At 37.3% G+C, this 14258-nt stretch overlaps 1 protein-coding gene across 4 annotated transcripts in view; it reads left to right on the top strand.

The window, feature by feature from the left end:
- The window catches only part of ELF1 (E74 like ETS transcription factor 1), a 115169-nt gene extending 101115 nt beyond the window's left edge, over window positions 1–14054 (top strand). For all 4 annotated transcript variants that reach the window (XM_043477352.1, XM_043477350.1, XM_043477353.1 and 1 more), the window contains 4 exons: window positions 2046–2129; window positions 2852–3044; window positions 3971–4411; window positions 12017–14054. In XM_043477352.1, the coding sequence (XP_043333287.1) occupies window positions 2046–2129; window positions 2852–3044; window positions 3971–4411; window positions 12017–12611 (1313 nt within the window). In that variant the 3' untranslated portion in view covers window positions 12612–14054. The remainder of the gene's footprint in view (window positions 1–2045; window positions 2130–2851; window positions 3045–3970; window positions 4412–12016) is intronic.
- The last annotated feature ends 204 nt before the right edge of the window (window positions 14055–14258 follow it).

The raw sequence follows: 14258 nt of genomic DNA, 5'->3' as shown, positions 1-14258 counted from the left end.
CTGGATTGGGAAGATCCCCTGGAGAAGGGAAAGGTTACCCACTTGTATTCTGGCCTGGAGAATTCCATGGGATCACAAAGAGTCTGACACGACTGAGTGACTTTCACTTTCACTTTTCACTTTCCTTGACTTACTCACCTTAACTTCAGAAGTGTTTTCCTATTCAGTTTGTCTTGGGATGTGTTGCTATTAACAGACTGATTTCAGATGGGGAAAGGAGTACATCAAGGCTGTATATTGTCACCCTGCTTATTTAACTTATATGCAGAGTACATCATGTGAAATGCTGGGCTGGATGAAGCATAAACTGGAAACAAGATTGCCAGGAGAAATATCAATAACCTCAGATACGCAGATGAAACCACCCTTATGGCACAAAGTGGAGAGGAACTAAGGAGCCTCTTGATGAAAGTGAAAGAGGAGAGTGAAAAAGCTGGCTTAAAACTCAGCATTCAAAAAACTAAAATTATGGCATCTGGTCCCATCACTTCATAGCAAATAGATGGGGAAACAATGGAAACAGTGAGAGACTTTATTTTGGGGGCTCCAAAATCACTGCAGATTGTGACTGCAGCCATGAAATTAAAAGACGCTTGCTCCTTGGAAGAAAAGTTATGACCAACCTAGACAGCATATTAAAAAGCAGAGACATTCCTTTGCTGACAAAGGTCTGTCTATTCAAAGACTATGGTTTTTCCAGTAGTCATGTATGGATGTGATAGTTGAACCATAAAGAAAGCTGAGTGCCAAAGAATTGATGCTTTTGAACTATGGTGTAGGAGAAGACTCTTGAGAGTCCCTTGGACTGCAAGGAGATCCAACCAGTCCATCCTGAAGGAGATAAGTCCTGGGTGTTCATTGGAAGGACTGATGCTGAAGCTGAAACTCCAATACTTTGGCCACCTGGTGTGAAGAACTGACTCATTGGAAAAGACCCTGATGCTGGTAAAGATTGAAGGCAGGAGGAGAAAGGGATGACAGAGGATGAGATGGTTGGATGGCATCACTGACTCGATGGACATGAGTTTGAGCAAGCTCTAGGAGTTGGTGATGGACAGAGAGGCCTTGCATGCTGCAGTCCATGGGATTGCAAAGAGTCGGACATGACTGAACAACTGAACTTGTCTTGTGTTGCTACTAACCTTGTGACTTTAGCCCTGTAATTCACTTTTTTAAGTTACTTCCCTAAATTACCTCAACATTTGCCCTTGTGATCTAGATCAGAGAGAGTCAAATTCAAGAACGTTGTGGTTAGAAGTACTAACTGAAGGATCCACTTATGCTTAATCTCCATTGTCTCATGCAGGGTGGTAGTCTGTTCAGACAGCATCATCGCCCCAACCAAAGTCATAGGCAGCATTGCTGCCAGGTTGTGGCTCTAGATAAGGGGAGAAGAGATCATAAACATGGCTTTAGAATAGTTGGTTGACCCAGACTAAGGCTGAACAAAATACACTTTTAATTCTGACTTGTCTGGGGCTGGGTGATGGATAACCATAAAGTTTGTTTGCTGTAAACTGAAAGAAATATAGAATAAGTTTTTTAAAAATACACAAGAAAATACACAAGAAAATAAAAATTGAGTATGTGGTTCACAAAAATTTAACCTCAATTTAACCTTATTTTTTATATCTAGAAGTTTTGGGTAGTTTCCAGTATTTGAGAACCAACCCAGAGGCAGACAGACTTATATGGCTTAATTTTGAAGCCCAAGTTTTATCAGTATCAGTAATGTTCATTTAAATGTTAAGAATTGTCACCTGAAAGATAAAATTAAAGTTTCAACTTAATCTCATTTTTACAAATGAGCCAAAGTATTGTTTTCTACATAAAAGTGTCTGTGATCTAACCTATGTTAATTTTTTACTGAAGTTATTTTCCTTTTAATAGGTAGTATTTAGGAAGCCAATATGTGTTCCATGTATAAAATACTTGGCACTTGAAATTGAGGATAAATGACCAAAAAAGCTTTTATAAACAGCTAAATTATCCATTTTCTCTCACTTTTGAGGGCAAATATTTATGTAGAGCCATTGTGATTTCAGGGAGAAAAACTAAACAACCACGTCCAGATTCCCCAGCCACTACACCAAACATATCTGTGAAGAAGAAAAACAAAGATGGGAAGGGTAAGTACTACTCCTGTAATTTCCTTATAATAATTATAGATCAAGTAACATTCAGAGTGCTCTAAAATATCTGCATACTGTAAGTAGAAACCACCAGATTTTATTGAAATGGATCTTATTGCTGCCCCATGCACAGTTACCACTTTCTATAGAAACACTGGTAATAATGTAGCCCAAGAAATTCATTAGGAGATTTTCACTTCCCTGTCAAAATCGTCCATCCTTTCATTTAATAATGAGTCTCTTGGAAGAATTCAGCCGCATTAGGTTTTCAGTGCATAGACACTTTATTACGGTGTCTTGGAGTTTTAATATTTTCATAACTGCTTCCCAAATTTGAAGAAAATTGTTAAGGCTAATCTGCTGGCTCTTAATATAAAAAGAACAACTATTGAAAGGTTTTTTACATTTCTTTTTCCTTTTATTCTATGTAATAATGGTTCTTAAAGAGGCTGAAAGAAAATTTCTTACAATGCTTTCTCCCTAGGTCATCACAAATCTAATTGGCAGGATTGCTCTATTCAGATAACTTATGTGGGACTAATAAAAAGATCTATATTAGACTCTAGAAATTATGACCATTATATCACCAGTACTAACTGAACTGTGTAACTTGTTTTATATAATTATAGATGGAACTTAATAAGACCTTTAGTTGTGTTTTATTGTGCTCTTTCAAATAAAGTTTTGGTTCAGTTAAAAAGAAATTGCTTTTGTTTCAGGAAACACAATTTATCTTTGGGAGTTTTTACTGGCACTGCTCCAGGACAAAGCTACTTGTCCTAAATACATCAAATGGACTCAGCGAGAAAAAGGCATTTTTAAATTGGTAGATTCTAAAGCAGTATCCAGGTTGTGGGGGAAGCACAAAAACAAACCTGACATGAATTATGAGACCATGGGAAGAGCTCTCAGGTATGTGAAATTTCTGTAGTTCATGGTGTGAAGAATATTGTTTCTTAAATACTAGAAAGCAAGTAAGTTCTAAAAAGTCAGAGGGTTTTCTTTAGAAATGGTGAATTTTACTATTGAAGTGCTAAACCATACTACTTATAGAACTGAGTATTTAAATTGAGATATTATTTCAGTCTGGGAAAATGTTCTCCTTCCCCCCAAAATCTTCATGCAAATAATGGATATTTTATTTATGAAGAGATCAGAAAATGTTAAACTACCATCAGGCATTGTACATTGACCACAAGGCTCATATGTTTTGAGCCATTAAACTTAAATTCAGCACAAAATAACAAATGTTGGTATGCAGGTACTTAATAAGAGGGTGCATTTTTAAGCATGAACCTCAGATATGATACATTATGTTGGAATAAATTAATGCTTCAAGAATAATATTAACCGTCATGAAAATGTTGAACAGAGATACCTCTTAAACCCACTTTTAGTTTGTTTTTCTTTGATAATGTCATTTAGTCGTCAAGATCTGGATATGTTTGAGAAAAACTTATTGGAAACAACCAGATCTGATAACTTGATAACTTTTTTAAACCACAACTATTTAGTTATAGTTTGCATTTTATTTTTTAGCTCACACTTTTTAGGTTCTTGATCTAATTAGAATCAGTGACAAAACTTGAATCACATCTATTTGTACATCATTAAGTTTTATATAGAAAATTGTTTCAGATTTACTGAATCAACATTAAAACAGGTAGGGACATTATAGTTAAGCTATGGAAGAGAAAATAACTACCCTTCATTTAGAAATTCTTCTCTCACTTGTTTGTTTCCAACTTTAAACTCTTGTTTATGATTACAGAAGTTTTGCTGTGTTGAATATTATTTTAACCGACTACAGTATTGATAAAATTGTCTGTTTTGAATAGGTACTATTACCAAAGGGGTATTCTGGCAAAAGTAGAAGGTCAGCGCTTGGTGTATCAGTTTAAGGATATGCCGAAAGACCTTATTTATATAGATGACGAGGATCCAAGTTGCAGCATAGATTCTTCAGATCCGTCACTGCCGTCAACAACCACTTCGAGTAGGAACCCAGCAAGTCGGAGAGCATCTTCAAGTCCAGGAATGAAAGGAGGAACCACTACAGTTCTCAAACCAGGGAATTCGAAAGCTGCAAAACCCAAAGATGCCATGGAAGCTGCGCAGCCATCCGAGGCTCTGAGGACAGTACAGTCCACACAGACCCCGTACCCTACCCAGCTCTTCCGGACTATTCACGTGGTGCAGCCGGTACAAGCTGTTCCGGAAGCGGAAGCAGCCAGCAGCATGCCAGAGGAGACGTTAAATCCTTCCGTTCCGAGTATTAGGTGAGAAAGCTAAAGGGACCGGTGCAGATCCTCGTGTCATGTTCTGACAAGAGTCATTTTTGGTTAAATGTGTCGGGATTCAGAAGTGAAAATAAAAATGATATAGATTTCAAGCTGGAACTTTTGGTCAACAGATTGTTTCAGCAGCAAGGCATCAGTCCTCTGATTTTTATCAGTGATTTGTTATTTTTAAACTTGGACAGCACTTGATGTGATTCTACCAATTTGAATCAGTCCTATATAGTTTTGTATAAGTGATTGATCCATATAAGAAGAGATCCACATACAAGAAAATCCAGGGAATGGTTTCAGATCTTTTTGGGGACAAAGTTACAAGCTGTGAAAATATAACATACATTTACATATAATGACCCTTTGGGATGCATTGAGTTCTAAGAAATACGCATTATTCCTTGGGAAGATAACAGTCTTCTCAGATAGTATCCAGAATAGTCAAACAGGTTGGGAGGCCAGGAATCAAAGGTCCTCTTTTTCAGGTTTGTAGAGTGGCAGAGTTGGAGGAATAGTTTTTTGGCTTAATCAAATAAAATCTGCCTCATTCTCCCAGAGACGACATATCTTAACAAAGTCTAACAACAACTTGGACTCTCTTTTTTGCAGAAACTTGTGGCTGGTTTTGACTGATTTAGAATGGGGATAAAAGAGGAAGGCAGATAAGTGGACATTTTCAGGGTTCTTTTTTTAAGTTTCTACTGCTGTGAACTTCCAGAACATGAATTACAAGAGCCCTTCCAAATCCAATAAATATGATTCTTTTGATTATTTTCATTAGCTGACTCCTGTGTTACAGTTGTGTATTCTCGAGCATAAATACTGGATTTTTATTCAATTGATCTTGAAGTAAGCATTCAGTTCAGTTCAGTTCAGTCGCTCAGTCATGTCTGAGTCTTTGTGACCCCATGAACTGCAGCACACCAGGCCTCCCTGTCCATCACCAACTCCCAGAGTTTACTCAAACTCATGCCCATCGAGTCAGTGATGCCATCCAGCCATCTCATCCTCTGTCATCCCCTTCTCCTCCTGCCCCCAATGCCTTCCAGCATCAGGGTCTTTTCCAATGAGTCAGTTCTTCACACCAGGTGGCCAAAGTATTGCAGTTTCAGCTTCAGCATCAGTCCTTCCAATGAACACCTAGGACTGATCTCCTTTAGGATGGACTGGTTGGATCTCCTTGCAGTCCAAGGGACTCCCAAGAGGGTTCTCCAACACCACAGTTCAAAAGTATCAATTTTTCGGTGCTCAGCTTTCTTCACAGTCCAACTCTGACATCCATACATGACCACTGGAAAAACCATAGCCTTGACTAGACGGACCTTTGTTGGCAAAGTAATGCCTCTGCTTTTTAATATGCCATGTAGGTTGATCATAACTTTCCTTCCAAGGAGTAAGCGTCTTTTGATTTCATGGCTGCAATCACCATCTGTAGTGATTTTGGAGCCCCCCAAAATAAATCTGACAGTGTTTCCACTGTTTCCCCATCTGTTTCCCATGAATTACCTAGAATCAAAACAGACCTATTAGACCATTCAGTCTTCCTTGTACACTATTAAACTTTTGACGAGTTTAAGAGAATTGAATTATCTTAAATTATTGACGTGTGAGGAGCGTAGGTCACATTTTTCCTATCTTAATTAAACAAGTACTTAACTATGTTTTCCTTTTAATATTTTATTTTCCTCTTAAGTTCTGTTGGTTACTTACGATGACTGAATATCTAATTGGAATTATGTGGTTCCTCCCATTGGTTTCTAGGTTCTTTGTTGCCATTGTGTTTATTTGTGTTGATGAGAAACATGCAGTGGCCACAGTGGATCACTGGGACTCCCTTCTTGGATGGATCCAGTTTTTTTTTTTTTTTTTAGCATCTCTGACCAAAGGTTCCTTTTTAGACCTTGAGAATAAAAACAAACCAGAAGAAAAACAACAATAACAACAACAACAAACAAAAACACAGCTCGAGCTCTGAAAGATAATAAATTATGGTATTATATTGGATACTTTATTACTTGAATGTCAGTTTCTGAATAAGACTCAGTGCCAGGTATTAAAGGGTTGTAATTAAAAAACTTCCTTCCTGCGATTTTCAAGCTGTCTTTGGTATACCTGTCAGAATCTTCATTTTTACATTCTCTGAGAGTTCTGTGGGCTCCTCTTGTGGCTCAGAAGGTAAAAACGAGTCCTGTGGACTCACTGCGTGATTCCTCCTTCTCCTGTTTTTTCTTTTCCAACCTCTGTGTTACCGATGCCTCTCATTGTGTGATTTTTCTGACCAGAGCCATCCTTTGTTTAATGGGTCAGGAGTCAGCACTTGTGGCTTTGCCTTCTTGCAGCTGTTGTTAGGTCTGTTTTGCATACAGAGTGTTGCCACTTCCGTAGCTCCCACTGCCAGCTCTGGCTCTGCTTGGAATTCCTTCCAGCCGAAGCTGACTGCTTGCCTATACCATGCTCTAGTGCATAATCCAGGTTTTCAGGTAACTTTAATGCCTGTCTCCTGCTATCCATTTAAATCTGTAGAAGTTACCTTCTAGCCACTATACTTTTTCCAGCACCTAACATAGTCTGACATAGAACACTCCATATTCATAGAATTTGTGTGGAAGTAGTATATATGATTACTCTTTATCTCCTTTTAGAATAAGGAGTTCTCTAAGTGGACTACTTATAAAATGAACAAATATAAAATTTAATTAACTCTTTAAACCACAATTTTTTATTCTTTTTTTTTTTGACCATGTCTTGCGGCTCACAAGAGGGATCTTAGTTCCCTGGCCAGGGATTGAACTAGGCCCATGGCAGTGGAAGTGTCAAGAACTGAACACTGGTCCACCAGAGAATTTCCAAAACAGTTTCTTCCTGTAGAAGTTACTGTGTGTTTATGTGCCTGTCTGTGAGTCCACATCCATTTTTAAATTGGGGTATAGTTGCTCTACAGTGTTGCATTAGTTTCTGTTGTACAGCAAAGTGAATCAGTTATGTCCACATACATTCTTAATCATTTGTTTGATTTTACAACAATTCCTCTCTCATTTGCTTGTATTTTATTTTCCTCCCACAAGTCCTACCTATTTTCACTGTAATTATGCCAACTTTTAACTGTAGAAATTTCAAAATATGGAAGGGTTGAAATAGTACATTGAACACCTGTTTGCCATCCAGCTGGATTTACAATTGATATTTGTTTTTTTGCCTTATTTGCTTTCTGTCAATATTTATTTATACCCTTTTTTTTTGTTTGTTTGGGTATTTGTCAAGTCAGTTGAAATCACCATGACATTTCACCCCTAAATATTTCAATGTACAACTCTTTAAGAATACAGACATCCCAAGTAACCATATTATCACTCCTAAGAAAAGTTATAGAAATTTGACTATATCTTTCTTGACTAGTTTTTTAAAAAACCAAAGACCTTTAAAATATTTTTTTTCTGTAGTTGAGAGGAGGTAGAATACTTATGACTTAAATTTAGATTAATTATTAAATTAGTGTAACAGGAACTGATAACTTTCAAAGCACTCTATATTGCATATACTTTACATATATTAAAGTATAGAATCCTTATTGCACAATGAGGTATAGGTAATATTTAGTATTCCTATTTTACAGTTGAGGAAACTGAGGCAAAGAGAGGCCAAGGAGCCTGGTCACAGGTGGAGATAGTGGTGGAGATAGTGTTTTAATGCAAGCAGTGTAGTCTAAAGCAGTGAACTTAGTGATCTGACATACTCTCGGTTAATTCACACGATCACAAGAATTATCACTTGTTTACCGAGAATTAGGAACATATTTCTTCTCCGTTTTTCCTTTGCTCGTTTCTTTTTATCTCACACAATTGCACATAGAATGATCCCTCAGTGTCCTCAGGGGATTATTTCCAGAACTCCCTTCAGACTCCAAAATCTGAGGGTGCCCCTTATGTAAAATGGCTAATATTAGCATATAAACTCCACATATCCTCCCGTATACTTCAAATCATCTCTGGATTACTTATAATACCTAATACAGTATAAATGCTATGTAAGTAGTTGCCAGCATGTGGCAGATCATTCAAGCTGTGAGATTTGGAACTTTCTGGAATTTTGGGGGAGGTGAGGCTGGATATTTTCACCTGGGGATATCCAGACTCATCTGGATATTTCTGGGGGAGGTTGGTGGAATCTGTGGATGTGGAGCCATGAGTATGGAAGGCCAACTGTGTCTATGTTGAAATTGGTTAAACTTTTCTTAATTGATTTATGGTATATGTGTTCAGGTTTACAAATCTTAACTTTGGCTTCACAAAAATAAACCTCTAATAAAGTATTTTCCTAAAATTGTCCCTTGGTAAACTTGGAAGTCCATATACCTACCCAGTATAACTTGTTTCTCTACAATGTTTTTCCAGGCACTAAGTTTGTCTTCAGTTCAGTTCAGTTCAGTTGCTCAGTCGTATCCGACTCTTTGCAACCCCATGAATCACAGCACGCCAGGCCTCCCTGTCTGTCACCAACTCCGGGAGTTTACTCAAACTCATGTCCATCGAGTCGGTGATTGTCTTAGGGTCTTTTAAATAAATTAGCCTCTAAAAATATCAATATATAATGTATAAGTTACTTTGAAAGCAATCTAATGGAGTAGGAAGAATTTGGGCATAAAATTCTCACCCTACAACCCTTGTCAATTATTAGATATGACATTGGATTACATTAACCAACTATTGTTTCCTCATCTATAAAATAAAGATGATGTTATTTAACCTGACAGGTGGTTGTAACAATTAAATGACACTTCCTGACAGCTGAGTAGATATTCAGCAAAAGCCAAATATTATATTGTATATCTTTCTTAGCTTCAGAAAGTTTGAAGAACTTTAAATAACCAATATTGTACCAGTTGGTTACAAGCAGCTTGGGCTTTTTAAAAGTAGTTAACTGTAATGTAACCTTTGTTGTGCAATATAATTATAACCAGACACAACTGACAGTTTAATAATTAACTAAGAAAAAATTTATTTTGATTCCTGTGGTTGGGAAAAGGCTGCATAATATTTAATCCTTTAATCTCTGAATTTTTTATTAGTGAAAATTTATTGTTTTATAATTTGTTCAAATAGCCAGTATATTTACATTGCAGGTATTTTAGGTCAGTATATATATTTTCTGGCAGATGGCAGTCAGATGCCCAGGAAAGGGCCATCTTTTTCTGACTTCAATAAAAGGCACTGAATGTCTCATGGTAGCCCTGATTAGCAACATGGAACTTTTCCAAGTACATTATTGCTCACAAAGAGTTGGATACGACTGAGCTACTGAACTGAACTGATACCATACCTGAGAGAGGGAAAGAGAAAGGGGTGTGTGGGTGTATAACTCCCTACTGTTTAAAAATCTAATAGTAAGTATCCCTCTTTACTTGAAGTTATTCAGTACTTAAGTGACAGTGCGTTGTAATGGTTAAGCACATAGGCTCTGTAGTTGACCGATCCCTTTTCTTATCTAACTGCTCACCTTATGTGAGCTGTTCAGCTTCTTTCTGCATTAATTTTTTTCATGTGGAAAATTGTGATAATAATTCTTATTGGGTGGCCAGGTTATACATATTTATAGATACATTCTGTATGCTTTCTATGTGCCAAATTCTATTTTATCTGTATGTATGTGTATATGAGCTCTTGGCATGGGAAGCTCTTGGATCTTTTTTATTTAAAAAATGGTATCATTCTGTAGGGTCAGCTACCATTTACAGGCTTAGATTCTACCCAGGATATCCTGATTTTAAGCAGGCAGGGAAAAAGGGAGGTACAGTGTATTTTGGAAAAGTGCCCTAGTTCCCAAAGTTATTCTATATCCTTCCAACTCATCACTGCCTGCCCAATAGTATATCTGGCCTTTATTCCTAGCCATACCCTGCCAACCTAGTAAATCTTCATTACCTGACTCATATTCTCTTCTAGCAATGTCCTTCAAAAGGGCTGCTGACATCCTGCCGTGGACTGATTCTCACAGTGGTGACTGTGCTGACAAACGGAACTTGAGAAACAGTATCCTGCATGTGTGGGTGTGGGCTCTAGCTAGCCTGTGTCTTTCTGCTTCCTCTTAATGTCTCCTGAGTTGTACTGAGTTATCTTCCACCTTACCCATTTGGTTTCTGCTCTAGAATTTCATTTTTCACATGAGACAGGCCACATAACTGTAACTTGCTAAAATTTACCTGTGATAGTCTCCTGGCAATAATTAACATTTCGTTTATGGGGACTAATCCGGCTCTTAGCCATTTGAAGTAGCAATCCTCTCTCTTTTGTAAAATAGCTTTATAGAATTCAGAGGAAACACAGTTGAGATCCAGACGCGGAGTCTGTTCAACAACATTTGTTTTGTATTGACAATAGCCATGAGTATAAATTTCATAGCTGTGAACTTTAAAAATTAGATTGACTTATAATACCATTTATGTACCTCTTTTCTTCAATAAATAGAATTAACAATTTATACAAACTGGATTTTATGTTAAAATTGTATCTTTATGATTAAAATTTGTGCAAATTACTTGAGCTGAGAAAACACATCTCTAAAACAACCTTTGTTTATTTTTTGCCAAGATTTGGCCTTACCTTTTGTTCTCTCTGCCATCCTAAAGAACCCTCATGAGTTAATTATATTCATGACTTGTTTTATGTAATATGAGCTGTGAATTATTAAAATTCTTCTAATACTATCACATATATGTTTAAGGTTGAGTATTGTTTAATTTTAGTTAATTGAGTGCTTTCTCTATATAATAGAAAAGTGAAGTCGCTCAGTCGTGTCTGACTCTTTGCGACCCCATGGACTGTAGCCTGCCACGCTCCTTCGTCCATGGAATTTTCCAGGCAAGAATACTGCAGTGGGTTGCCATTTCCTTCTCCAGGGGATCTTCCCGACCCAGGGATTGAACCCGGATCTCCCACACTGCAGGCAGACTCTTTACCATCTTGAGCCGAAACAGGTTGAAAACAATTATAATCATGTGAAGTTTCGTAATTTGGTTGGGCTTATAGATGACATTATCCGTCAAATATTAAAATGATAGTGAATCCAATGTTTATTTAAAAATTCCTGATTTTCGAAAATTACCTGGCAGTCCAGTGGTTAGGGCTCTGCATTTTGCCAAAGGGCGGAACTGATCCCTGGTCAGGTTACTAAGATCCCACAAGCTGCATGGTTCAGCACAAAAAATATATATATATAGATAGATAGGTATGTATATATATACATATCTATATATTCCTAATTTTCTGTCAGGCAGCTTATGTGTAACTTCCTTGGGAAACATTTTGATATCCTCCTTCAACAAAAAATTGATTCCCCATTTGTGTTAATATAGTGCTTTATACAGATTTTTTTTCACAGATGGCATTATAGTTAATGGACTGAGAATTTTTTGTTGGCCACTTCTGTATGTGCAGTGTTTAATGCTGGGTCTGGCACAATGTTTTCCTTGCGTTGGAAATAACGGGAAGGAGCATTTGAAATAAATAACTCATGTTTTGTTCAAGTGACTTGTCAAGTGTTGTTTTCAACAATGTAGAATATGCTTATTTCCTCACTTTTATTTCGTAATCTCAATAGGACCATACAGACTCCAGCCCAAGTTCCAGTGGTGGTATCTCCTGGGAATCAGCATTTGCACACGGTAACACTCCAGACAGTGCCGATCACAACAGTGATAGCCAGCGCAGATCCGTCGTCAGCTGCTGGATCTCAGAAATTCATCTTACAAGCCATCCCATCCTCACAGCCCATGACAGTCCTCAAAGAAAACGTGGTGCTGCAGCCGCAGAAGCCGGGCTCCCCGCCCTCCATCGTCTTGAGCCCCGCCCACGTGCAGCAGGTCCTCACCAGCAGCGTCCCGGCTGTCTGCAACGGAGCCGTCAGCGCGGCTTCGTCTCCGCCCTTCAGCGCCGCCGCGCCCATGGCGACCTTTTCTCAGCACAGTTCACAGCTGGTTGCTCACCCACCTGGCACTGTAATCACTTCAGTTATCAAAGCTCAAGAGGCGAAGACTCACATACAGGAAGAAGTGAAGAAGGAGGCTGGAGAGGCTGTGAAAGAAGGCGCGGATCACCCCGAGCAGCAGCCACAGCCTTACGTGATGGTGGTCTCCAATGGGTTTCCTTCGCAGGTAGCTATAAAAAACGAACTGCTGGAACCCAGCTCCTTCTGAGGAATATGCCAAAGGAATTACAGATGGTTGTTGTTTAACTGAACATTTTTGATTGTCTGCAAACTATTGATTCTAAGATAAATCCTCCACACCGTTCCTCATTTTGTAGTTACTTGTTAAAAGTTAGTAACAGTTAATTTTGACTTTGTTAGATAAGGGGGGAAAACCCAAATGCTTCTGTTTGTTCTCCAAAAGTTTCCGAATTCAGTTGTGAAGGAACAGGCGTTTTATACTATGAAGACATTCTTTTGAGATTTTTTTCAGTGGTTATATCATAAGCATTTTACAAGCATCATTTTAAATTTTATATTACATTAGCTTTTCTGATTCTTTTGTAAACACAATACTTAAATGTAAGACATCAGGAAATTTATATAGGAGCTGTTTTCATTCCACTGTATCAAAGGTTAAGTCTTGACTCTTTGAAATCCAAGACACCTATTTTATGCTTTGTTAAAATTATGATTTCACTTAGATTGACTTTAGTTTGTTGCACTGTATGTTGAGCTATGCCTATGTAAAATATAACTTTAAAAATTGAAATGTGCCCATGATAGGGCTAAACCTGTTTCAGAAGCAGGATAATAGAAAATCATCAGCCTAGGAGTGGTTCTCCTGCTGACTAGCTCTGTAACCTTGGGCAAGCCACTTGATCTTCTGGGCCTCCTAAGAGGAATGGTGTATTGGATTAGACTCCAACTCCTGTCTAATTCCTATCTAGTTCTCCAATTTCCCATCTAGTTCTAAATTTTATGATTCTAACTCCTATCTTTTATCAATTTATCAAAGTTAGTATCAATTAAAACATTATCAGCTTATCTCCTAATGTAAATATAACTAAAATATTACAGAAAATTAATGGCCCTACAAAATTCATTTTTCTGTTATCTGTAAGACCTGCTATGAACCTGAATTCTTCCTAAATAGTTTGTTCATTAACTCTTTAGGCCCCTGTGCACTGTGATCCACTAGTAAACTTACGTTGCTGAGTGCTAAATGATATAATGCTATTCTGAAAGAGTCAGGGCTCTTTAAGGGCCCAGAAAGCAACCAAGCCTTGGCTAATCTGACTGAGTAGTCAGTTGCTATAAAACTGTAGCTGCTTTATATTTTGGATCTTTTTTTTATTGGGAGTGGGGGAGGGGGAATTACATACAAAGATAATATGCATTATATATCCATGTTTCTAGATTACTTTTTAGATTACTTTTTCATCTGTAAATAATGTACATTTAACTTCACAAGAAAAATTGTTTCTTGCAATTTTTTAGTATAGCAAAAAGTAATTTTTGTAGATGAAAAAATCATGTTTAGAGGTCTAATGTTATATGTTTTCATATTACAGAGTGAATTTGTATTTAAACAAAAATTTAAATTTTGAAATCCTCTAAACATTTTTGTATCTTTAATTGGTTTATTATTAAATAAATCATGTAAAAATTCTGTGTTTTTTGTTTTCAAGCAAGTGTTTCTTAATAGAAAATGTTACTAGTATTACAATGCTACTAAATGTTTATATAATAGCTTCCATTAGTCGGATAAGACTTGCAGAATGTTATCTTCTCAGTTTTCCTTTCTACAGTGCCAGATGGCAGTTTCCAGACATGACACCATGGATTACCAGGCTCCAAAAATTAGAAAATAAAA

The sequence above is a fragment of the Cervus canadensis genome, chromosome 9, assembly GCF_019320065.1.
Source record: "Cervus canadensis isolate Bull #8, Minnesota chromosome 9, ASM1932006v1, whole genome shotgun sequence".
Classification (NCBI taxonomy): domain Eukaryota; kingdom Metazoa; phylum Chordata; class Mammalia; order Artiodactyla; family Cervidae; genus Cervus; species Cervus canadensis.
This window is presented reverse-complemented; position numbering and strand designations above follow the sequence as displayed.